Genomic DNA, 24,613 nt, shown 5'->3' with positions numbered 1-24,613 from the left:
ATTCCCACTCCTCAGAACAAAAAGCCGCCCTCCACAGTTCAGGGTTCAATGAAATACTTTTATTTGCTTCTGCGTATGTTTATCTTGCGATTTGCTCTTGGGTACAGTTACATATTGATTTTAGTTTAACGTATTTAACATTTACTCCACTTGTGTACAGGTGAGAACAGATGGGGGCGGAAGGAGGGGCTGAGGGCTTAGTTAGTAAGCACTTAGCGCTTCTTAGCCTGCTTACAGTACAAGTAGGTGACTTAGACTTAACACTCAACACCCGTTTGGACCAACAAAAACAGATCGAGTCTTGAGCTACGCTTTGCCTTAGAAGAACATTCAGCTGAACAGTTACATATATTATAGGAGTATTTGCGGTGTGCACATCGATATTGCTATGAGTATATCTATATATAGGTTGTATTAGCTATAGTCCATGATTCAGAGAGAGAGACTTCCGGCGTGATGGCTTATAAACTATAAAGCTATTTTTCATAGTAAAGTAGAGATTTGTCCTCGTAACAATGGCCATAGATCAATGGAAACTTAAACGAACTTGTGGGTCGGAGAGCCTTAACCTATAGTCCTATTTTCTTGATGTCGCTCTAAGGACTTAAGAACATTTACCCATGTAAATACTTGGTTGTGATCCGTCTCGTTTCGGTTGTACATTTGTATAGAGTTTGCTTTTGGTGCAGTTGAGTTTGCTTTCTGGTCGGTAGCCCTGTATAGAAGTACGCGAACCGAATTAGATCTATGTATACAGTGTGTATATTCATATATCTTGTCTTTTTGTCTGTCTTTCCTCTTTGGTGCCTTGTGGTTATGCTAATTTACGTTTACGGCTTAAGTAGTTGACCCAAAAGTTGAGTGGTTTAGTTAGAATATTTGCCTTACATTGTTCGCTCTTCGATTTTTACAGTTCGAGTAATGCCCGTCTTTAGATTTATATAGTTACACGAAAAAGTTCAGCGTAAGAAACCATCACAAAGTAGAATCATAATAAATACATATTAACAAATTACACTTCCTTTACACGATAATACACATCTACAAGGACTCACGCAACACACACTTAGATGATTTTAAACATTTTTACAGGATAATCCACGGGCTGAAACGAGAAAACAATTTAGAAAGATTTTAGTGGGGATATTGGTGCGGCGGCAAACGCAAAATGGGAAAAATAAATACTCCTATGTCGGTCACGAACTGGCCCCGCATAAAATGCGGTCATCTTCTGCACAGAAAGAAATGGTCAACTAAAATGAGCTAGAATAAAATTATTCAAAGCATGGGACTATGAATGATCAGCTTTAAGTTGGCTCTTATGTTTCAGATATAATGAGAGCTGAAACTTTTGGAGAAGGACCCCTTTTTTGTGCCGAGTTTTGGGTCAACATCTCACACTTTTTATTTCTCTGTAGGAAAGGGCTATCTAAATCTGAGTTCTGTTTGTTTGCCTAACCGTCTGGCTCCCGTGAGCACGCAATTCAATTTAACCCTTCACGCCCAATTACGCCGTAAAGCCGGTGCCAGGATCGCAGGAGTCGCAGGACTCGCAGGACACACGAGGTGGAAACAGTGTCAATGTCAAAAGTTGGACTTTGGCCATGTGGAAGCGCAACGGAACAAGAAACTTGGCTTGTTTTCCCACCCAGCTCCCTTGTTTGTTATGCCAACTGCGTTTTTCGGTGAGGGGGCGTTTTGACCACAAACAGTCCAGCAGTCCAACTACAAAGGCGCAAACAACTTTTGATTGCCAAAAACTGGCCAACCTATGTCGGCTGCCTTTGTTGGGGAATTTTCAAAATTTCAATCACGTAAGCAATTCCCTTTCCCTTAGACCCCCACGAAAAAAGGAAGTTTAAAGGTCCGCCAGGAAACGATTATTTATAGCATTAGTATAGTCAGTTTTACGACTCCCACCAGTTTTGCTTACAGCCAGGTTTCAGCCATTTGCGGTTTGGCAAGTTTGGTATTTCAATTTGGCCGGAGTGCAAACAAAAAGTTGTATATAGATAAGTATATAAGTATGCATGCCAAATGGTGACTCTAGTTGAAGCCCTGTTTAGTAAGGTAAGCATAATACATTTGGTTTCTATTTTGAATACAGAAACTTTGTTTTGTTTATATAATAATTTTTAAAGTAATCACATATATTTTAAACCGGTTTATTAACGAACATCTCAAATATTCCCCTTTTAGCACTCGCTTAAAAATAAATAAGATTTGATTGGAGATCTCTGCTCGGCATTTTGTCTTCGGTATGCAACCGGGAAATGAATAAATAAGTCGACGGTGTCGAGTGGAAGGCAGGGCAGTTGATAGTAATTGCACATGCATGTTAACCCCACAAGCCACTGACAGCATTCCTGGCCCCGTGACCCCTTCCGCCGCCCCTGCAGATCCTGCTGACACGCTAAGCAATTTAACAATTTTACAGACAATTAAACAACAACATCCTCGAGTCCTTGGCCGTCCTTGGGCCGAGCTGTCATTGAATCGACTACGACGACAAAATGGCTAAAATGTACTTGCATCTAATGCTGGGCCCCCTGTCCACCCCTCCTTCCGTCGCCACACATAAAATATCGATTAGTTTAATGTGCAAAAATAGCAGCAAGTGTTTCGTTAGGGGTCATCCTGCCACAACCACAGATATATGTGCAAGGCACAGTCGCCTGGGAATTTTCAACAAATTGAATTAAAATTGTAAATATCGCATCCTGTGCTGTGCCTCGAACTTTATGGCCCCACAAATCAAATGCACGAAGGTGGACACACACTACCTGTGCCAAAGGGGCGGGGAAATGCCAGCTTTACACCCGCTTGCTGTCTGAAAAGTTTACGCCTTTTGTCGAGCGGAATTTACAAAAAAGAGCGAGCGGCAGCGAGAAAATGCGTTGGGTGAGCAAAAACCGAGCCGGGAAAAGTGAATCGGAAAATGGTCCATGGAAAGTTACCGATATTGATGTTGCGGGCGTATCCAAGATTGCTTTGTTTCCCTTTTTCCACTCTCACTGTTTTCGCGGCAAATTGCATTCGATTGCATACAAAGAGCATAAACTTCAGGTTCACACGGCTTGCAGCGATGATAAAGGATATTCTGGGAAATATATTCGCGCTCGGAAAAAATGTTTTCTCAGTTGCAAATTGAAAATGGTGTAGTTAAAGGGAGATCTCGGGTGCCACAACAATGTCTAAGCCCTAGGGAAATCCCTTATAAAAGTTCCTAAAAGTATGCAACGGTAAGTATAGAAACCCTAAGATAGACGGATGAATTCCCCTGCATACTTTTAGTCACCTTTTTCAAAACCAAACTAGTTATTTGTTGTAAAAACTCGATCTACTGTGTGTTCAAGATTTCTCGTCCTAATGAAATCAGAAACTACTTGAACAGCGACCTTTCTCATTTATTTATGCGTATTGGATTTTATTGGGCTTCCTCTCCCTGCCCCTTTTAGCACTTGGAAGCCGCACAGCAGCTGCAACATAGTACGAATGCATTCAAGTTTAAGTCCCGGCTGTCATAACAACTGGGACTTCCGACTGCTCCTTACGCACTCCAAGGACAACTGTGTAAACAACGATCCGGCTCAATTTGGTATGGTAAACCCGCCTCAAATTGATTTGTTGTCGGCAGCATTTAGAGGCAAGTAGACTTCATTTGCCCATCGACTGTGGGCGTGCCGAAGTGGCAGCCTGCAACTTGCAACTTGCAGCGGTATGCAAATGAGTGCCATCGAAGTCGTCCTGTTTGCCCAGGAACTATTTGCGGCGAGTGGGAGAAAGCGGAGAAAGTCAGTTAATGTCGCCATCTGACCGCAGTTGAGTGTTCGCCTGTTTGCAATCATGCCAACTTTAATTGAAATTAGTGCCGAGTTTTCGATTAAGCCACGCCTCGCCCGTTTACCCCCGCCAATGTTGATCTGCCGGTGACAATGAACGGGATTTGAGATGTCCTTGCTGCCATCAAGCTGCCCCAGGACATGCCAAATGAATACCTGGCCATAGACTGTCCTGCATCCTAGCATCATTTATTAATAAACCCCTCGAGTTGGGGCAATAAAACTTTTTTGTGTGCCTCTGCCTTGCCTTTGCTTTGGCTTTGGCTTTGCCAAAACTGACAATCGACAGTAATCTAAATAGGAAAACTTTTATGTTGGCTCCCCGAAAAACTAAGCAAGCTGGAAAAACTTTTGCCCAACCTTGCAAATTTTCCGCCCTTCGAATTCTGTGCCAGGTAAAAGCGACGAGATGAGATAATTCAATGTGGAGCCGGTATCCTTTGACTGCCGAGAGTGGGCCACATGTGAGTAATTTATTTGGAATTTCACAGGTCAACCCTTTTTGGGGGCACGTGGCGTATGCGTAACTCGGCTGGCAGAGTCTCATTATCGTCTCATCAGCCGTATGGCTATATAAGCGTTATTATGTCACACAATTTCCATTCTTTTCGTATTCTTCACCCCCCACTTATTCGCCTTGGGACCGTGAGTAGAACAGAAGCCTTTGCCTCTGACATTTTGTCGTCGAGTCGGCTCATCGCAATCATAATTTCCATCTTTATGAATTTTAAATGAGACGGAGACCGGGCTTCGGCTCTCTCCCTGCAGCTGACAAACTTGGCACGCCTGTCACTGGGAATTCAACTAAATTTTTAATAAGATGCCACGCCCACCGCCCGACGTCCAACGCCCAATTGTCGCATAAGGGCTTACGCCGTATTTAGTCGGGTAAATATTTATTTGATTGGCGTTCTTTGCGATATCCGGATTTGTATGTTAGCGCGCACAGGAAGCGGAAATTGTGCGAGGTCGATGGCAGCCGAGTTATTTCCATATTTCCCAATCATGCGGAAATGTAAAGAAAAATCGCTCTTTTGTTGCGGACCGAATAAATTTGCTCGGGTTTATATGTACTCCATATATACATGTATCTGTCTGGCGCATGATAAACGATTCTGAAGAGGAGCTGATGAGGCGAGGCTGAGGCTCATTAAAGCTGGTGGATACTTCAGAGTGTATGCAGATGTATTAAGCATAATACGGTAATGGAAAATAATACCAAACTAGTTAGGGAGCATCTTTAAAATAAACTTTTTCTTTCCCGTTCTCTTTATTCAGGCTTTAAATTTCAATAATAATTCTTTTTTTTAACGTTTAAATATTTTATTTTAAAATATTTTGTTGAACTCGGCTGTAATGCCAACCAGCACTGCAATCGAAGGCGCCGCTCATTAAAAATAATTACAATCCAGAAGTGGTTTTGTGTGGCCAATGCAGCCCCTCGCTGAAGGTCCTTAAAGTGGGCCACCTTAAATGAGGGAAAAGTCGCAAAGGGCAGCCACCGCATCCCCCAAACAACTTCCCTTACAAACAGCCCGGATGTGAAGAATAAATAAGACTAAATAGGAAAAATGTGGAAAATTACGAGGGCAGGGGGAGGAAAAGGAGCGGAAACAAGCCGCTCTGGATTACTTGGGTGGCAGTGCCACCAAATCAGGCAACTTTATGGGTATTTTGTACTTTTATTTCTGGCTCCAATGAATTTCAATGAGCAATGAGGGAGCCCCGAAATGCTGGGATTTATTAAAAATGCTGGACCACATTTCGGGGCATTTAATTAGGGAAATTTCAGATGTGGTTTTCCAGCGCAGAGGCCCAAGAACTAATCAATGTTAATCCATTTCTAACGAGCCCTCGTTAGGCATCCAGAATTACATACGCCCACAATTCTGCCAGTTGAATGGCATCATCAAAATGCCTGCCAACTTCCAAGTCATCAAATTGCATGCCAACTTGTTGTTGCCGCCGGCATTTAACGATAATGTGCGCCATATCGAGGCCATAAGCAGATGAATATGTATCTGGAGGATAGATAGATACACCCATTCGATGGCGATGTATGTGCACTTAAAATGCCAGCCGAAAATTGGGACAACCCAATTTCCCTGCACGTCTTTTTTCTGTGGCGTGCTTATACTCGGATGAGCTTGTGAGAGGGCTTTTAATGCGATTTCACTACGCTTTGTGACACTGTATATTAAGCAAAGTTTCCGCCAAAAATATATGCGAGGGTAGCTAATAAAGTTTGTGGGGACGTACAATATTTTGAAGAAAAAATGACTCTTTTAAGTATGGCTTAGAAAATGTAAATACAATTTTAACTTAGTTTAATAGTTATCTAAGATTTGATACGTTCCAAAAAAGTATGAAGGTATATTTGAAATATATTTTTGTTAATTTCCTTGCTACCAAATGCTACAAACAAAAATGTAAAGTATCCCATTGTTTGTTTATGATATCAATAGGTTGTCCTTAAGCAGCTAATCCTCGATTTGGGAACGGCCCTCGCAGCGGCATATCCTCGAGATTCCCAGAGCCTTGGGCTTGTTCGCCCGCTTGCTCATGTCAAATATTTGTTTTCAAAATATGTGCTACATTCTAAGCGCAAGCCCCGATCAACCCGAATCCGCTCCTTTCTGCGGTATTTTCGGCCGAAACAGAACTCTTTCGCTTGCAGCTCGGTTGGCCAAAACTTTGTAAACAAAAACACACACAGAATAAATGCCAGCATCAAAGCTCGGGGATAAAATGTGGGCGGCGCGGGGCCGAGGGTGTGGGCGTGGCAGGACGAAAGGCTTTGCGCTTTCGCTGGCAAAATGTTGACAAAATCCTTGCAAGTTCGAGAGAGAGATATATATTTAACTGTTTGGCATATTATGGCTTTTATATTGAGTTGTTTTGGACTTATCTAGTTTACTGCCGAACGGATTGGGCCAAGTGGGTTGGAACTTGTCCCGACACAAAATATTCTTTATGGCTGGCACTAGAATTTGTCCAGATAAGGCCACTGAAGGGCTGAGGCTAATTCCGAGGGCCGGGAGAACATGGCATTATAATGTGGAATAAATTACGTGCACAGGCGAAAACATTTCAGATTAATCGCTACTGATTTGGGCACTAGGCATCCGCTTTAACAGAAAGTTAGGTGGCATTTTATTTATTTTTATGATATCTGATTTGGAGAGGGAAATATATTTTCAGGCACTCAGTAAGTTCTTTCTTATTTAGTGTTGTTTAGTTTTAAAACCCCCACGATTGTTTCCTCAGTGCACACACAAGATATGTAAATCATTTGTAAAGTGACTCGGCTAAGTGGTTGGCCTGCATGGGTTGGCTTGAATGGTTGCAGATAGGAGGGCATTAACATAAATTACCTTGCACAACGATCCGATGTTCCTCGAGCTCCGGCCGCAATGTGCCAGCAGCAACAATCACACAGTGCCAAGAACACACACTTGGGTTGGGATGCAGGAGTCTGGATGCAGGACGCAGGATGCGGGATGACAAACACAAAGGAATAGAAATGAAGTGGTTAAGTGGTCCAAGGACCTGCAGATTTAGCAGCAGACTTTCGGACAGATGGAGTCACGCACGCAGTGGCAACTTTACAGGATGTTTCAGCAGCAGCAGGACGAGTCCTTGCACAGCTCCTACGTGCCCCCAGCCGCTCCTGCTCCGGACGAGGACGACTTACGTGACACACTGGCATGGCCTGCTGCCCGCTGGGCGGCGGTGGCCCCAAAGGGCGAGGCTCCTCCGGCCGTCGGGGTGGTTGGCTGCAACAGCGGCGAATCCACGCTCCCCTTTCTACCAGCCCCACCGACGGCTGAAACGTTGCTGGTGGCACGCGTCAGGAACCAGCAGTCCATGGGCGTCGGCTTGCCCTTCATGATTACCGGCCCGCGGTACTCCAAGTGGAATGAATCATCCTGGTTGATCGCCAGGCAGAGGAGCCTGCAAAAGCGAAAGGAAAGTATTTGATTTATGTCATCCAAAAATAATATATATTTTAAGTTTTTGCGCAGAATTGATTCAGATTGAAGTTTCCTAAAAAAACTAACCCATGTGGCATCAGAAATCAGTTCCTTTTTAGATAACCAATAAAAGCGCCTAAAAGCAGGCAATCTTTTCTGCTATTTTTTCACTGCATACTTTTGGACGTTTTTATAAATGATTTTGAAAACTCAAGGGATTTTCTGACACTTAAAGTTTTAAACCTCTACAGAAATTTAACAGTGAATGGTAGTTCTTAGGAAACGTGCCACAAGAAAAATGGGACTGTTAAAGTGCTCCCATAAATCTGAGTTACTGAGCTCCGCGGCGAAGTTGGCTTGAGTTGTTCTATATAATGCACTCTGAATGATGTATATCTCGTGGGTCATATTTTCCTCAATCTCCACGCCAATAAATTGCCGCCGTAATTCTGTGCCGGGGGACACTCTTATTCAACTTTTAGATTGCATCGCCAGAAATTATGTAAACTCGCTCATTGCGCTTTATTTGCCCGCACATTTGACTGCCGCGTGGCGAGCGGAAGCGGAATAAAAATTTCGCCTGGCTTTTGTGCATTTCCGCTTCCGCCCAACAGCCCGACCACACATTGTTGCATTTATTCGGGCTCATATATTTACGGCCAATACGGCGCTGATTGCATACGCATTTAATTCAATTTATTCGCAACCCTTGCGGCCTGCATGGCCGGCATATGGCCACAATTGCATCGCCCTTTAATTAGCGCCCAGGTGGCCCTGACCAGGTAAAAACATTGCCCTGCTTTCGGCTGGTAACCAGCACAAACTGCCGCTGTTTTAATGGACTTGAGTTGATTACCCAGTTCCGCAGTTCTTCCATATTTATTTGCATACGCGATTAAGGCGAAGCACCCGAGAAGCCCCTGCCAGACGCGATTATCCCTTATGCGAGCCATCATCTGCGGATCTCGGTGTGTGCCTTCTTAATTAATGTTTATGGCGGTGCTTAAATATTTACCCAACGCTTAATTGTCAGCCCAAATATTAAACGTGCAAATACGGCGAGTAGTGGAAAGAGGGCCTGAATAATTTATGTGGAAATTGATATGTGCGGCGCAAGCAAAAAGTAATTGGCAAAGGGGATAGAAAAACATGTAAACAATGCGCTCGATTATTGTTTGCAATTTACATTTTAATTGGAGTGGTGTTTTAAATTACAGTCGCTTTGTTTAAGGCTTATCCATTATTATTAAAATTTGTAAGCAAATTCATTGGAATATTTTTAGTTTGCACATCCGATTTGTGAAGGGAGACTTACAATTCAATTAAAAGCGGATCGAAGCTTTTAGGGCTTTTAAAATTGTCATTTACTATTATTACATTTAAATGTAATAGCCACACATTTCAGTTTGAAATGCATTTTTATGAATTAACGAAGTCTACTCAATGCTGTATTAAAGTTGTGTTTTTAAATGAAAAACAAACAGGCAAGCAAACAGCAACAAGTAAACCATTCAAAATGAATGAATTTTGCTGAAGCGAACTTAATCCTTTTAATTACAAACCAATTATTATTTCAATTATATGTTTAAACAGCCGTGGGAAAGCTTGAACATTTTCACTTTGGGGCCGTGTTTTTCACATGTCATTGGTGTTTAAAAATGCATTTTATTTTAATGAGAGCACACATGTATTTAAAATGGTATTCTAATTCGCTTTACGCTTATGAAACGCGCGTTAAGCACCTTTAATGCTCTCCGTGCGAAAAGAGAGGAGAAAGGCCAAAGAGAGGGAGAGAGTGGGGAATCAGCTGAGCGGTTTCAGAATTTAGACTTCGTTTGTTTAGTTTTCCAGCGGCGGCTGATGAGCGGGGTGGAAATTGTGTGTGAGTGCGTGCGGCGAGTAATGGATCGGAAAATGCGGGAAATTTCGCAATGCAATCAGCATTTTAGCTAGGCCCAATCGAGTCAGTTTCGATGGAGCACTTGAGTGCCGTTCGGTTTTTGAAGTGTCCGTAGAGAAATACTGGTCGCCTGGCCATCAAACACCTGTTTGCCCATTGCTGGGAGTGTGAAGAGAGAGAGAGTTTCATGGGAATAAAGGGCCCTTTGAAAGTGATTAGAATCGATCAAGAATTTACGGAAAATTCTCTTTATTTTACCAGAGTGTTCCCAACCTTTAGTCATAAACTAACTAATGACTCCAGCTCATTAGTTTGTTTATGTTTATCGAAGGTGCTGCCAGCACATCATTGCCAGCTGGAAAAAATCAATAGCCAAAGAGAGTCACCCTTAGTTGTTCGAAGCACTCTCTTTCTGGGCATTGCGTCTCTTTGGCTTCAGCAGTTCGGGAGTTTTGTTTTCGAAACGGAATTTGAATATTTTGGAGGGAAATCGTTGTTTAAATTTCATAAATACTGAATTAAATACTGTGTTTTCACTATGCTTTCGCAGTGGCTAGAGGCTTTCCAGCGGCTGGTAAGTCAATTAAAAAGCCACTTTGTGTGGGTTCGCTGCTGGCTGCCATTACCACAACACTTCTACGGCTTCCGCCGGGAAACTGAGTCACGGACACGGCTGCGTCTGCGGGTGCGGGAGCGACTGCGGCGGAGCCCCGGCGAACGGGCCAGTCACCAGCGGAACCGGGGCACTGCGCGCCGCCTCCTGGTCATGGACTACATCTTCGAGTGCTTCTTCGACGACACCTTCGAGCAGATCTCGCGGAACGGGCTGCAGGACCGCCAGTCCCGGCGCGACGTCCTCGACCACCTGAGCTCCATCATCAAGGGCTGCAGCGAGGGGCAGAACTCGCAGACGGAGGAGGTGGCCGCCATCGCGGTGACCGCGGCCATGAGGTTCCACCGGATGGCCAAGGAGCAGAACGGAAAGGTGGGCCCAGTAGGAAATTGATTCTGAATGTGTTCGTACCCTAAGTGTAGCTTAAGCTTTCAAAATAATTTTATTTTTAAGTTTAATATTTGGAATCTGAGTAAAAAAGCTTCTGGTTTCCGTGTTAGGAACACGTAAAAAACTGCCAGAATAGAAACCCCATTTCCCCCATTTATTTTTCAAACTTACTAAACAATGCTCTGGACTTTAAGGGCATACCATTCATTGTTCCTTTTCTGGAAACAATTACACTTCAGACATTGGGTAAGGACAGACAGCTCAAAAATTCTTAGAAGTACAAGCCACTTGAACTAGACCAACCTTTTGCAATATTACAAGGCTTAAATGCAGAGTTAATTAAATGTCTATTTTAGGGAGATAACAAATTTAAATGTAGCATACACTTTTCCCTTTAAATTTACTACTATCTAATTCTCTATCGATTACATTTCGTTTCCACCAGGGTTAAAATTGCATCCCATTTTCATATTCGATTTTTCCGATTTACGCGAAGAAACCCTTCGTCTGGGACTCCGGAACCTTAATTCCAAATTGTGTAAGCTGGGTAATCGTATCCCGATTTTGAAGTGGGATACCTCCATGAGTTTCTATTCTAATTCTCTATTGATGCACATTTAAACATTTCATTTTTACGAGGGTCGAAATTTTAACCCATTTTCATGTCCCATTTCTCCGTATTCCCAGTGGGTTTCAGGTTGGAACACTAAAACCGCACATCCAAACTTCATAACTTGGGTAATCGGATCCCGATTTACAAGTGGGATACATCTATGAATTTGTGAAGAAATTTTCTATTAATCTACATTCAAATATTTCTGATTCATGAGGGTCGAAATTTTAGCCCATTTTCATGTCAGATTTTTCCGTATTCCCAATGGGTTTCAGAATGGGACCCCCAACCGCACTTCCAAATTTCATAGCTTGGGTAATCGGATCCCGATTTTGAAGTGGGATACCTCTATGAGTTTGCATTTCAATTCTCTTATGATGTGCATTAAAACATTTTCTTTCTATAAGGGTTGAAATTTTAACCCATTTTCATGTTGGATTTTTCCGGATTTCCAATGGGTCTTAAAATGGGACCCCAAAACCTCAATTCTAATTTTCATAACATGGTTATTCGGATACCGATTTAAACGTGCGACGCCTCTTTGATTTTGTATTTCGATTCTCTAATGATCTGCATTCAAACATTTCGTTTCTACGACGGTCGAAATTTTACCCCATTTTCATGTTTTCTTTTTCGGGATTTCTAATAGGTCTCAAAATGGGACCCCAAAACCTCACTTATAATTTTCATAACTTGGTTATTCGGATACCGATTTAGAAGTGGCATACCTCTATGAGTTTGTGGTTTAATTCTCTAATAATCTACATTTAAATATTTCGTTTCTACGAGGGTCGAAATTTTAGCCCATTTTCATGTCCGATTTTTCCGTATTTCTAATGGGTCTCAGAACGGGACCCCAAAACCGTACTTACCAAATTTATAACTTGGGTAATCAGGCCCCGATTTTAAAGTAGAATACCTCTATGAGTTTGTAATTTAATTCTCCAATGATCTGCATTCAAACATTTTATATCTGTGACGGTCGAAATTTTAACCCATTTTCATGTCCGATTTTTCCGTATTTCTAATGGGTCTCAGAACGGGACCCCAAAACCGTACTTACCAAATTTATAACTTGGGTAATCAGGCCCCGATTTTAAAGTAGAATACCTCTATGAGTTTGTAATTTAATTCTCCAATGATCTGCATTCAAACATTTTATATCTGTGACGGTCGAAATTTTAACCCATTTTCATGTCCGTTTTTTCCGTATTTCTAATGGGTCTCAGAACGGGACCCCAAAACCGTACTTACCAAATTTATAACTTGGGTAATCAGGCCCCGATTTTAAAGTAGAATACCTCTATGAGTTTGTAATTTAATTCTCTAATGATCTGCAATCAAACATTTCGTTTCTACGAGGGTCGAAATTTTAACCCATTTTCATGTTCCAAATTTCATAACCTGGGTAATCGTATCCCGATCTTTTTAAGTAGAATACCTCAATGAGTCTGTGGTTTAATTCTCTAATGGTCTACATTCAAACATGTTGTTTCTTCGTGACTAAAAAGGCTTTTTAAGGTTTGCCTAAAATCCCCTTTTCCTTTCTCGTTCCCCAGTAGCTTGAAGTGTAATTTTCCTTCCATTTAAATAGTTACCTGCCGTATTGCAATCATTTATAATTTAAAAAGTAGTGCTTCAGCGGGGACTTAACCTCTGTTTGCATTCCCAGGTCTGCCTTATGGGCAAGTATCACAACATCCTGTACATCGGCCTGCGCACCTGCTGGGACTGGGGCGTTCGGGACTCGGAGGTGGTCGTTCAGCTGCTGGGTAAGTAAGCCCATTCCAACTAAATAATTTAATTTATATGCATACGGATGTGTTTGTGCATGTGGCTCGACATTCCTGTGCGCCCTTTGGGCGTGGCCGTTTGCATATTTTAATGAATTTTATGCCTTCGCATCAGATTATTACGCCCATAAGAAGGCAATAAAACTTGCAATAAAACTTGCTCCTTGTTTGTCCTGTCCTCACTCGCTTTGTTGCTGAACTGTGTTTTTTAGACCCACACCCAGACCATCACCCTCCGTTGGCCTTGGTTTGGCAACCATTTTGGCCAGTTTCCGTTTTCCGCTGACTTCATTTCGGGGCTGTGCCAAAAAAGCCAAGGAAACCGAAGTCGAAAAGCCAAAGGAGTCGGCCAAGCAGCAACAAGTGGAGCCACGTAATTAGCTTTTTTATGGCCGCCGCCGCTGCGATTTGATGACATTATTCCACCGCCTTTCCCCACTCATGCTGCTTTTCTGCTGATCTTGGGGAAAGTCGGTCAAAAAGTGTATACAAATGTTGCTTTACGACATTATTTCCTCTGAAACGTTATCAGCATAAAAACAAAATTAAATTCTTTCCAGGACTAGGATCCGTCTCTAGTAAAAACGTTTTAATATTGATATATTACAAATCCACATTGAGGTGGCAATCATCCTCATTATTTATTGTCTATTATATCATTCAACTCCAATCTTTTTTATACAAGACTTCTTGTTCTACGAGGTTCTGTATCTAGCGCTTTTCTACTTTCATTCTACTTTCCCGAATAAAGTGGCCATTTATGAGTGCGAGAAGACATATGAGCGGATTTTCCTGGGCGCCCTGTTCGGACCACATGCTCCGCACTTCATCGCCGGCTGGCGCAGTGACTTCCAGGATCAGGTGAGATAACCCCTATCCCCCTTAAGACAGACACCCGTGTAAGTCCTTTGTTTGCAGCACGAGAATGTCCGGGCGATGGTTTACTTTCTGAAGCACGCCACACGCGAACAGCTCACATTGCCCGTCTGGATTCCGCGTTTCGAGCAGGAGCGACAGCTCAGGTGAGTGCTCATCCCTCGCCGCCCTGACTTTCTCCACTTCCTCCGCTTTCTCCGGCTGGCTTTCATGTCGCGCGCTCTTTTGCTGCCTCCAGCAATTTTAGCACTAGCTGGGTTAATTGGATAGTTGGCGGGTGACATGCCGAGGTCTCTATTCGCCAAAGATTTTTTGTACCTTTGTGCTCGGACATTTATGGGGGATTATGTTTTTAAAAATAAAAAAAAGCCTGTTTTAAAATTATGTGTGTAGATGTAAATGGTAGTTTATGAGAGGATGATGATTTAAGAACGAGTGTTAAAAATCCCTTCTTTCTTCAAATTGTACATTAATAAAGTTTCACCTAGTTAGAGCACCAAGGCAATGTACGCCAACCAACGCTAATTGTTTGCGAGTTTTCCCTCATAATAATACTGTTTTCGGTGACAATAAGATACTATAAATAACCCGTGGGAATACAAGAGCACAGTGGGCGAAAGTGAAGGGTAACCAGAGAAAGGAAAGGATTTTAATTAAATTAATACATCAGCCATTGTTGTGGCGCTGTGTAGTCCGCACGTGTGTGCGACTGCTATAATTGAGTGAAAGATGGTGACAATTTACAACCACAGTCACGACTACGAATACACTTTGCCCAGAGAATGGCTCTCAATCACTGGCGGTGGCTTTTCACTTTTCTCTCACTTCTGCTGGTGTCATGTATAATTAAGATTTTCATTTGCAGCTTGCTTGCTGGGGGGGTTTCCCACTTCCACTTTCCGCCCTGCCCACATGTGTCTCTGATGCGATAAGCTGAAAACCAACAGGCAGCGATGTAAACCTTTTGTTATTTCGGCTTTGTTCGCCGGCACTCCGGAGGATTAAAGTCAAAAATGCGTGTAATAAGCGCACAAAAGCATTCTCAACCCCACCACGCCCACTAATCCACACAGATAGATCCCGCCCCTCGGATACACACACACATGCAGCCTCGCACCATTTTGCAGAGTTGACTGTTTGCGCTTCTTAAACAAACAGAAGGCAAAAATAAAAAAGGAGACTGACTGGCAAACATTAAGACGACATTTATGATGCCCTCTCGCAAAACAACAGCCAAAGTCATGAATAAGCGTTAATAGCTGCGAATGTATGTGTGGGAGGGACTCGGGTGTGTGTGCGTGGGTGTTGGGTGTGGTGGTGTGAGGGGGGAGCTGTGAAAAACAAGCAATGTGACAATAAACGTTTCGGCCAAATGCCGCTGGAGCTGCATAAATCAGCGCTGAGCAGAGAAGTATATTGGTAAAGTTTTCCCACCACAGTGAGCACTCGCTAAGCGCAATGGAGTGACAGCTCAAAGCTGACAAACAGATTCCAGGGGAAGACTTCGAACCCTTATAAACTAAAAGGGTTTAAAATCCTTTAAAAAGTGTCTTTAAGTTTTAAGTTATAAACAGGAACTTAAACTACTTTCGTGTTTTCATTGCATACTTTTAGACACGTCCTAAAATCATTCTTGAAAACAGTCAACTTCGAAGTGTTTCCTCGCTATTTCATTAGAGCCAATTCGTCAACTGAGTGTCATGCATTATTCATAACAGCATTTAATAATTGCACAGCTTAATGGCTTAAAAAAGCTAGTTGCATTATTTCGCTTATATTTAGCATAATCCAGTGCCAGCCCACCTGCTGACTTAATGACTCTCCGAATAATTTATAGTCCCCCCAAATGCAAAGCTGCACAAGTTGATAGCTCCTACACTTTGCCTTGGCCCAGGACAAAGTACGCACTGTATAGCAAAGACATTAACATTAAATCCCGTCTAATACTCCGCTAAGCAGACCATTAGACAGAAATTTGATTTGTCAGCTCACTCAGCAGCTGATTAAAGTGTTAATGCTTGACTTAGAGGGCAAATCACTTCCGACTGGCGGGGAATATTCCTGCCACGAGGTGATATATAAGGCCATCGAGGAACCTGTCACGGGATGCGATTGGCGAATGTCTTGATTCTTGCAGGGACCCTCGCTTTTATCGCAGCCAATAAAACGCAAATGAATTTGCCAAGCCAATTTCCAAGCTGTCGGTGGATGGTGGCTCAAAATGCGCTTATCGTCTGCTGCGTGGGTTGCTTCTACTTCCGGTTTATTGTGGTTTCTGCTCTTTTATTTGCCTACTTTTATGCGTAGACATAAAAGACCTGCGTGGGCGTGTGTGTGTAGTGTGTCGCAAATGTGCTTTAAGTGCATTGTAGATGCTAATGCCTGAATGGAGACAAACGCCCTGTGCTCACTCAACACATTACGTATACGCAATGTCAGGCTAGCAGGCACAGGGAAAAATATCACTGGTTTCGATGTGGGGTTTCGAATAACAATTTAGCTAGTTAAAGCAACCAAATAATGCTTAAATTTAATGGTAATTGGGTTCGAAACCCCACATAAATGTGCCTAAAAGTATGCTGTGTAATAAGGAATGATGCCCTTCGAAGAGGATTCCGTATGAAAATAAATTGTTGCATACATTAATGCCCTTTTATTATAGTTCTTGTCCTTTTTCTTAAGACTGCGAGGGTGACAAAATATCAAGCTTTCAGTATGATATGGACAAAACTTTTTAACTATAGATTATTTTGATACGGTCAGTTTTTTTGTGTGTACAGCTTTTTTTTCTGAAGAAAGAGCGATGAGCAACAAGCGACCAGCTTAATTGAGGTCTGGCACTAGCCCAGGCTCATTTCGCCAGCTCCTGCGAGTCCTGCTAATGTGCGAAGCCCATTTTGATGCTTGTCGCCCATTAAAGCGGCCACAAAGAGTGGCCTAAACTCACTGAGAATGTGGGTCTGAATCTGACTTATTCGTATCCGGTTCTTTGTTCTTATTTTTTGCAGATTCATTGATGTTCCCATCGAGTCCTGTGGTAAGTCGTCTCCGCTGCGCATAGCCCTGCAGGCAAACGCTCCCGAACTGCTGCTCATACTGCTGAGGTAAGTCGTATCCTGGGACGGGGACTTCCGGGCCAAAAGAGGGTCAGGGGTTGGGGGCTGAGGGGCAAGAGCCAGCGACTGCCACTTCAATTAGCGAGAAATATGCAAAGCGGTCGCCACTTGGCGGCGCCGCAATGTATGCAACATAAAATACAAGACGCTTAGCATAAGCAAGTGCTCGCGAAGCCACAAGAAGATGCGAGGAAAAACCCAAGGAGAGGATAGAGAAAATAAAAGGAAAAATTATCATTAAATATGAAAGTCGCTGCCAAAGCGAATTTGCATCACAAGGCGGTCTCCGGCGAGTCTCATGGCCCAAAAACAAAAACTACGAAAAAAACACAGAAAGCAGCTTGTAAAAAGTTGCGAGCATGCACTCGGGTCCTCAGCCGAGATTCATAAATTTATATGTAAACGCCTGCAGTTTCGACTTGGTCCTGCGTCCTTCGTCCTTCGTCCTTGACTTTCGCCGTCCCGGCAATTTATTGTTTCCTAACTTGATATCACAGCGGCCACGCCCCTGCCCGCCCCGCCATTTTGTTGGCTTCGGTTTCAATTTTTGACGCAGCGCCAAAAAGGGTGCTTTGCATAAAATGCAAGTATTGATTGCAGGCCGAAAAGGCGAGTCACAACACAGTCTCTGTCACCAAGTCCCGCCTGAGATGCTCAGCTGTCGAAGTTTGTGACGCCGGCTGGCGGAAGGCAGCTTGAATTTCATTAGATCAAGATTTTCGCAAAAAAATATTCAATTTCCGCCGGTCCTTCGGTTTGAGTGGCGTATTTTATGTGATTTTCCCTAGTACCAGGAAATACGCTTTTAAAACTTGTAGTGCTTCGTAAACTTTTTGTTTTTTTCTGAGGCAGATAAAAAGTTTTGACTGAAATCTTTTTGTGGCCCTCAAAGTACTAAACTTTATTAGATTAAAATAGTTATGGCCCTTTTTAAGGTACAAATTGAGGGCACCATATCGTTTTAAAATCATTTAGTAAATAAATACATATTTTAAAGCAAGCTTTTAGGCACCTTTTGGGCAATTTTCCGTGTGTTTATATGATCTTACTTTGTGGCTTTCACTGTACTTGACCTTGTTAAATATAAATCCCATTTCGAACTGCGCCCAAAGGCCTCCGCCAGAAGACGACTTCCATATCGCTGCCAAATTAAATTCCAAAGAATTTCTTGGGGAATTCCATGCGCCCCTTACAATTTGCAACATTATTTCCCCCTTTGTAAGCCGACAAAATTAAAAGTGAATTCCTCCCCCAAAAGGGGGCGTAATGCCGAAAGAATTCGCATTATAAGGCAGGGGCCAGCTGTGGATGCTGAGTTCAGAGTTCAGAATTCGGGACTCGGCATGAGATTGAGGTTCCCGCCAGCTGTGCTGATTGCACCGAGCAAATTGCAATTGCAATGGCTTCGATTGATGGCAAATGTTTGAGTTTGGCTTGCCAATTCCCCGCCGGCCGTTTCCCCCGCCATTTCCCTCGCACTTTCCCCTTTCCCGGAGGAGGAGGTTTCGGGGGGTGGGATTTGCCGGTTTTTGCCGGGGGTTTCTGTTTCTGTTTCGGTTTCTGCGTCGTCGCCTTTCCGACTCGACTGATTTTTATTTCCATTCAGATGCGGCTGCTGTTTTTTCGAGTTACTGATGCTGATGCGGCCATAAATTTTCGATATTGTTTCGCTTTTGTGTGCGTTTTAATTTGCGTTTCGCTTTTCGCTTTGCTGCATTTTCATTTGAATTTGGCCATAAAATATGCAAATGCATGCGGTGAGATGTGTTCCTCTCTCGCCTTTTTCCTTTTCTCTGCCAAATTGATTTACTAGTGCATAATTGCGCATACGCCGTGTGGCGCCCGGGCTTGTTCGGCGGGAAACGAGACAATATTTATACGACGCCACATAAATAAGCGAAACATATAAATTACATTGCTTATCAGCCGACGAACGAGAGAAACAAATGCCAGCGCAGGGCGGAGATTTTGACAAACATTTTCAATTTAAAATGCGACAACATTGCCGGCGCCATTTGCAATTTGCACTTCATTTGCCATTCACTCAGGTCTGACTGGGTGCAGTGAGAGAAATTCGGGGAACATTTGTTTAACTGCAATAAATTTATTTTAGAATTTAAATTGGCATTTGGCCTTAACCACTTAAGAGCACTTTAAAAATGCAATAGAGCATTATTAAAAATGCAATATAAGTCTAGGAATATTTCCGAGTGTCTACATCATTTTTGCCAGTGCACATGTGTACATCCTCTGCCTCTGTGTGTGTGCTCGTGTGCAACTGACACAACCGCGAGTCGTGTCTGTTCATTATTTCATTTGTACATTGTGTTTATCGGGGCATCTAGCATTTATTGCCGTCCGTCGCCCGCCGCCCACCGCCCGACCTCCGACCCTTCGGCATTGACCGCAAGCAAACCAACTACGTGCTGGCAGCTTGTGTCTCATTTGCAAACAGTTACCCACTCCCGACCGCTGCCACGCTGCCACGCCCCGCCTGACAACCGCCCCCTTCCATCTGTTGCAGATATGGGGCAGCACCACAGCCGCCGGACGGAGGCGCCTCCGTAATTATCGCGCTGCTCGACAAGCTCATCGAGGATGGCCGCAATTACAGCTTCGAACTGGTGATGTGCCTCAAGATTCTGTTGCGCAACGTGGCCATGATTGAGATGCCCTTTAAGGTGAGTGAAGGGGTAGAAAGCTTGGCTTCCCAACAGGAGAAATAATTGTGGGCTATAACCAGAGAAAGGAAATAAGAAAGTAATTTGTAACTTTCTGCTTGGAGAAGTCAACTAAGGAAGTATATATAAAATAGTTCGGAACTAAAGTCAATATTATGGGACTTAAGACTTTAGTTTGTCAAGTTCTAACCCAGTTACCCATACATTTTATGTTTTCTTGATAATGACAATCAATGTTTTCCTAATTCTTATACTTACTTTTTAATTGCTTATATTAGTTACCACGCATGTATTTTCTCTCATACTCCCCCCTTTCTACTCCAGCCCCTCTTGTACGCCTCCCGAAGAGAGATGTTCTTCGATCGCTATGGCCGCCTGTTGATGGACAAGATTATTGGGAAGGAGCAGGTCTACGGGGTGCCCAGTCTGCGCCATTTATGCCGGTAATTACCAACTTTGACCTGTAATTTTCCCAGGGGAGGAAACTCCTTCGAGCACTTGACTTTGTGACTAACAATGAGCTGCCGCCCACGTCCTCTCCGGCTGGGAAGAGAGATTAGGGCCGGCAGAATAGAGTCCGACAGCCGTAATAAGTTTCACTTTTTTATTCAATTACTTTGGCTTAGGTCCGCCACGCTTGCTTAACTTCCTACGGGCAGACAATTCGGCGATAAGCCCCAAAAATGAAATAAGCATAAGACAGGAGCCCAACTGACTGGCTGACAAAATGACATACTGACAAAGTGACAGACTGTCTGGGCCCTGGGTTGACAAGTTTCCCTCGTCCTGCCGCCTTTGTCAAGCGGCTTAATGCAAGTTGGCCTCCTTCTTTCATGTATTGTGCCCAGAAGTCGGGGTCGAAACTTTCCCGCTCGCTTCACTAACTTGGGCACAATGTAGTCAAATGTCGGCCAACTTAATGAATTAAATCGATGCGAATTTTCTTGCCACTTTGATCGCTGTTTAGTCGAGAAGTTTCGCTTCGTTTTAATTCGATAAGTTGACGTCTGCCGTTGATAAGGCTCATGTGGGACCCCATATGCGGGGTACACATATGTGGCTCTTATTTGCCCAGCACTCGGTGACCCGATGAAGCCGGGTACACAAATATACAAACATATTTGCCTCCCCAGCTCACGTGTCACAAAAATGTCCATTGACTTTGGCTCTCGTTTCAGCTGGGAACCCGTTTTCCCGGCTTGTTTGCAAGTTTGTTTTCCCTGGCCAATGTTTGCGCTGTGGAAACTCGCGGTCTTGAACTGCATTTTGCCCAGTAAGGCTCTGGGCTTTAAATTTATATATCTAAAGGTTTTTTTTTGGTTCCTCAGATATAACTATACATCGTACGTTGTTCCAGATCTATAAAACCTCTTTTTCTTATTGAAAATCATTTATCTAGAAAAATATACATTAATTGCGTATTGTTCTGAATATACATTGGTATTTCATTAGTATAAAATATGTAAACTTTCTTTCCCTATCATTTGCTTTTTATTTTTTCTTGACATGACGCATTCCACTGTATTCGAGTTGGCGCCCAATCGTCGAGTCTTTAAAATTGGTCTCGGAATGAGGGTTTTTGCATTTGATTTATGCTCTGCCAGCCATTTTGCAACTTCAATTCACGCAAATCTCGCAGAATGCATGCATAAAGCATACGTTTCACATTGACCCAAAATATGAGTCTCGAGACGAGAGTGCAGATTGCGCATACGCCCTGGCATCCTGACTTCCGGAGTGGCGCCCACAAGTAGGCAACGCTTTTTGTCCCTCCTTTATGGCTGCTCAGCTACTTCCGCCGGCCCATCATTTCGCTTCTTTTCCCTAGGCGGTGTCAGCTTGCTTTATTGATTGGGCGAATTTGTCGTCGGTGGCCGTAAAAAAGCCAAAATATTGCCAGAACATGGAAACTTGACAGGACAAATTAACATGGACATAAACTGCGGAGTTCCTGGATGGATCTCCCCGGCAGGCGATTAGCATGTTGTTGCTGGGCCCGCCCTGCGTTTTATGACGCCAATTTGGAGCTCACTCTGCCAAGAATTTCGGACAATTTCCCGCAGCCCCGTTCGCCGTTCAAAAAGCCACTTTAGAGCCGGCTCCACACACTGGCGAACTGGCAAACGGGGAAACTTTCCCGAAAGCTTTCACTGCGCCTCTAAGTGGAAGGCCAAAAAGAATCCGCTACCAATATCCGCTACTTTAACTTCTGCCTCTAGTTTTAGCAGGCAACTTCAGTGAAAGTTGCGGCCCGTACTTCTTTTGCTTTTGCTGCCTTTCACTCACGAGAAAAGTTTTAAGCACATGAACTTTGTTTGCTGCGCGGATTTTTTTTGTCCGCCGTATGAGCTTATTGTGTGAAACTTAAATTAATTTATGAAATATCCCGCTGAGATTGACAGGAGCAGTGCCTAAGCCGAGAAAAGTATACCAAAAGTCTTGAGCAGACTGGATGATGTCAATCCTGCGAACTATGTTCAAGCTATCATCTTCAAGGCGACAAGTCAAGAAGTTGTGCTAGGGAATACACAAACCAAGGCTATATAATATTTATAAAAAAATTTGGAGGGAGCTGGAAAGTATTATCTAATTATAAATTATAAAATACGCTTTAGTCAAATAGAACCGTATAGTGGTTCCTTGAAATATGAAATATTTTGAGATATATTTGAAAGGTCTTGAACTTTAATAATACATTTATTTTCCAGCTGCTGCATTCGCGATGTGCTGCGGGAGCACAATCAACTGCCCAATGGCATCGACACGCTGAGGTTGCCCAAGCGCCTGCAACGCTACATCGATCTCACGGAGGAGCTGGAGGGGCCTGAGGCCCAGGAGGATAAGAAGGATACTGGGGATAGGGATCCGCAGGGGGGGAAATCCCTGCCCAAATGCAAGCTGGGGAGCGAAGTGCCCCGCCTAGAGACCATCAGCAGTGCGGGGGAAAGCGAGGACGAGAGTGAGAACCATGTGCAGCTCCTACAGGCCGTCACGGATCCGGAAAAGGCTGCTCTGGCGGCCTTCGTGGCCGCTGGCGATGGAGCCTATACGGAGGAGGCCAAAAAAGCGGCGGTGGCCGCCTACGTGGCCGCCTGCCCGCCCGATTTCGATCCCGATTTTCCGCCCATTTCCCTGCCCGGGGAACCCAGATAGCCAAAAATCGTGGCCAGGTCTAGCACTCACCGGTAGGTTTCCTCGCTGACATTGATGCGACCCGGAACGCCAGTGGTCTCCGTCCGGCTGGTGAGGTTGACCGTATTTCCAAAGAGACAGTAACGCGGCACTCGGTTGCCAATCACGCCGGTCACCACTTCGCCGGAATGGATGCCTATGGTGATTTGCTGAAAAATTACGGACCAAAGCAAAGAATTTATAATCTTAGAATTTGTAAGAGCGTTTATCTAGAAAATAAAAGGGAGCCTGGCCTTGGCTAAATTTACAATCTGAGTTTGTGAGGGAATTTATCAGGCCTTGCCAGATCTTAAAAGGGCACTTCATTGCGCTAATAAACTTTCGCCGGCAGAAGTCCCATCATCAACACCCCGAAAAAGTTGCCAACCGCAACGGAATGTAGCTGGAAAAACCAAGCGAAAGTTGCCACAATTACTTTCCAAAAACTTGCAGCAGCAGTAGGAAAAAGTTTTCTTTAATTAAATTTAAAACGAAATGAGCGGCGAGCGAAGAGAAAGCGGGCAATCCCAGCCCAGATCCCCACCAAAGGTCCTTGTTAGTAGGTGACGATGCCGAAATCCAAAAGCGAAAGTCCTGGAAAAGTCCGGGAAAGCGCAGGGTCCTGCGCAAAAACGCAGAGCCAAGAGAATATGTGCAAATGGGTAAAGCGCCAACAGCTCGCAGATAAAAACGAAGGACGAAACTTGTAATTACCAGAAAAACATTGCATAAAACTAATTGCCAAGGCGGTGGAGTGCGATAAGCGGAAAATGCCCGAAACTTCCGGAAACCAAGAGTGCACAAAGTCGAAATGAGAAAGCGAAGAATTTTGCAACTAAATCAAATCGAATCAGTGCATTGAATTGCTGATGAATCATTCAGCAGTGAGCTGCGAAACAGAAGTCAATCACTTAGTTTTCCTCTGATTAAGTAATGAAGAAATTGGATAAGCTTTTCCGCTTTTCCGCTCTCCAGAGGGGTTTTTTGCAGTGGTGCTATACGTTTTTCTATTTATAAAGTAATTTTTCACAACTTTATCCTTCAGGATAATAAAATTCCACCACGTAGAAGGTCATATTCCTGATTAGAGCAGCTTCTTGACCACAAAATGCCAGGGGAATTAGGAATACCATCCTATGTGTCTGATATCAAGGTTTTGAAAATTGACTGGTTTATTATTAAACATCAGGCAAGAGCCTGTCAGTTAGGAGAATGATTTTTCCCGACAACGCCCTCGAGTGTATAAAATACATAGTAACTGCAGAAAGTTTTTGCTGAAAACCGAATCAATATTTATGGACTGCAGGCACAGGAAGTAGCCAACAAAGAGTTGAGTTGAGAAAAGCGGGCAGGAAAAGCGGAAGAAGGGGGAGGAGCGGCTGAACAAAGTTTTTGCATGAAGAAAAACATCGGTATAATTGGCTTCATAAACGGAGGGGGCGGCGCAGGGCGGCATGACTAGCTGCTGCTGCTTTTTATCAGGATTTAATGAAGCGCAAAATGATGCCAGTGGCGGCGAGGGGAGTGTTTTCTGGCGGCAAGGGGGGCTCGAGTCCTGGGAAGGGGCAGTGCAACAGGCTCCGATGTCGTGTCCCAGTTTTTGCCATTAGTGGCCCGTGGCGTTTGTTAATTGCGTTTCGAGCG

At 43.6% G+C, this 24,613-nt stretch overlaps 2 protein-coding genes across 4 annotated transcripts in view; one reads left to right on the top strand and one right to left on the bottom strand.

Moving 5' to 3' along the window:
* Positions 1-37: 37 nt before the first annotated feature.
* The window catches only part of LOC108025358 (guanylate cyclase soluble subunit beta-1), a 48,376-nt gene continuing 23,800 nt past the window's right edge, over positions 38-24,613 (bottom strand). For both annotated transcript variants that reach the window (XM_017095818.3, XM_044092310.2), the window contains exons 16-18: positions 22,982-23,139; positions 7,217-7,796; positions 38-1,105 (exon numbers count right to left, since the gene is read on the bottom strand). In XM_017095818.3, the coding sequence (XP_016951307.1) occupies positions 7,493-7,796; positions 22,982-23,139 (462 nt within the window). In that variant the 3' untranslated portion in view covers positions 38-1,105; positions 7,217-7,492. The remainder of the gene's footprint in view (positions 1,106-7,216; positions 7,797-22,981; positions 23,140-24,613) is intronic.
* On the top strand, positions 9,653-23,240 carry LOC108025357 (uncharacterized). Of its 2 annotated transcripts, XM_050888643.1 has the most exons (9): positions 9,653-9,698; positions 10,267-10,701; positions 13,005-13,104; positions 13,877-13,986; positions 14,044-14,147; positions 17,010-17,105; positions 19,642-19,798; positions 20,123-20,241; positions 22,507-23,240. In XM_050888643.1, exons 2-9 carry the CDS (start codon positions 10,483-10,485, stop codon positions 22,949-22,951), a joined length of 1,350 nt encoding a protein of 449 aa, XP_050744600.1. In that variant the 5' UTR covers positions 9,653-9,698; positions 10,267-10,482; the 3' UTR covers positions 22,952-23,240. The 2 variants fall into 2 exon arrangements, with proteins under 2 accessions (XP_050744600.1, XP_016951306.1); XM_017095817.3 differs by lacking the exon at positions 9,653-9,698 and having other exon boundaries at positions 10,255-10,701.

This window comes from Drosophila biarmipes, chromosome 3R (assembly GCF_025231255.1).
Source record: "Drosophila biarmipes strain raj3 chromosome 3R, RU_DBia_V1.1, whole genome shotgun sequence".
Taxonomy (NCBI): Eukaryota; Metazoa; Arthropoda; class Insecta; order Diptera; family Drosophilidae; genus Drosophila; species Drosophila biarmipes.
The sequence above is the reverse complement of the archived record's forward strand: the minus strand, read 5'-3'. Positions and strand labels throughout refer to the sequence as shown.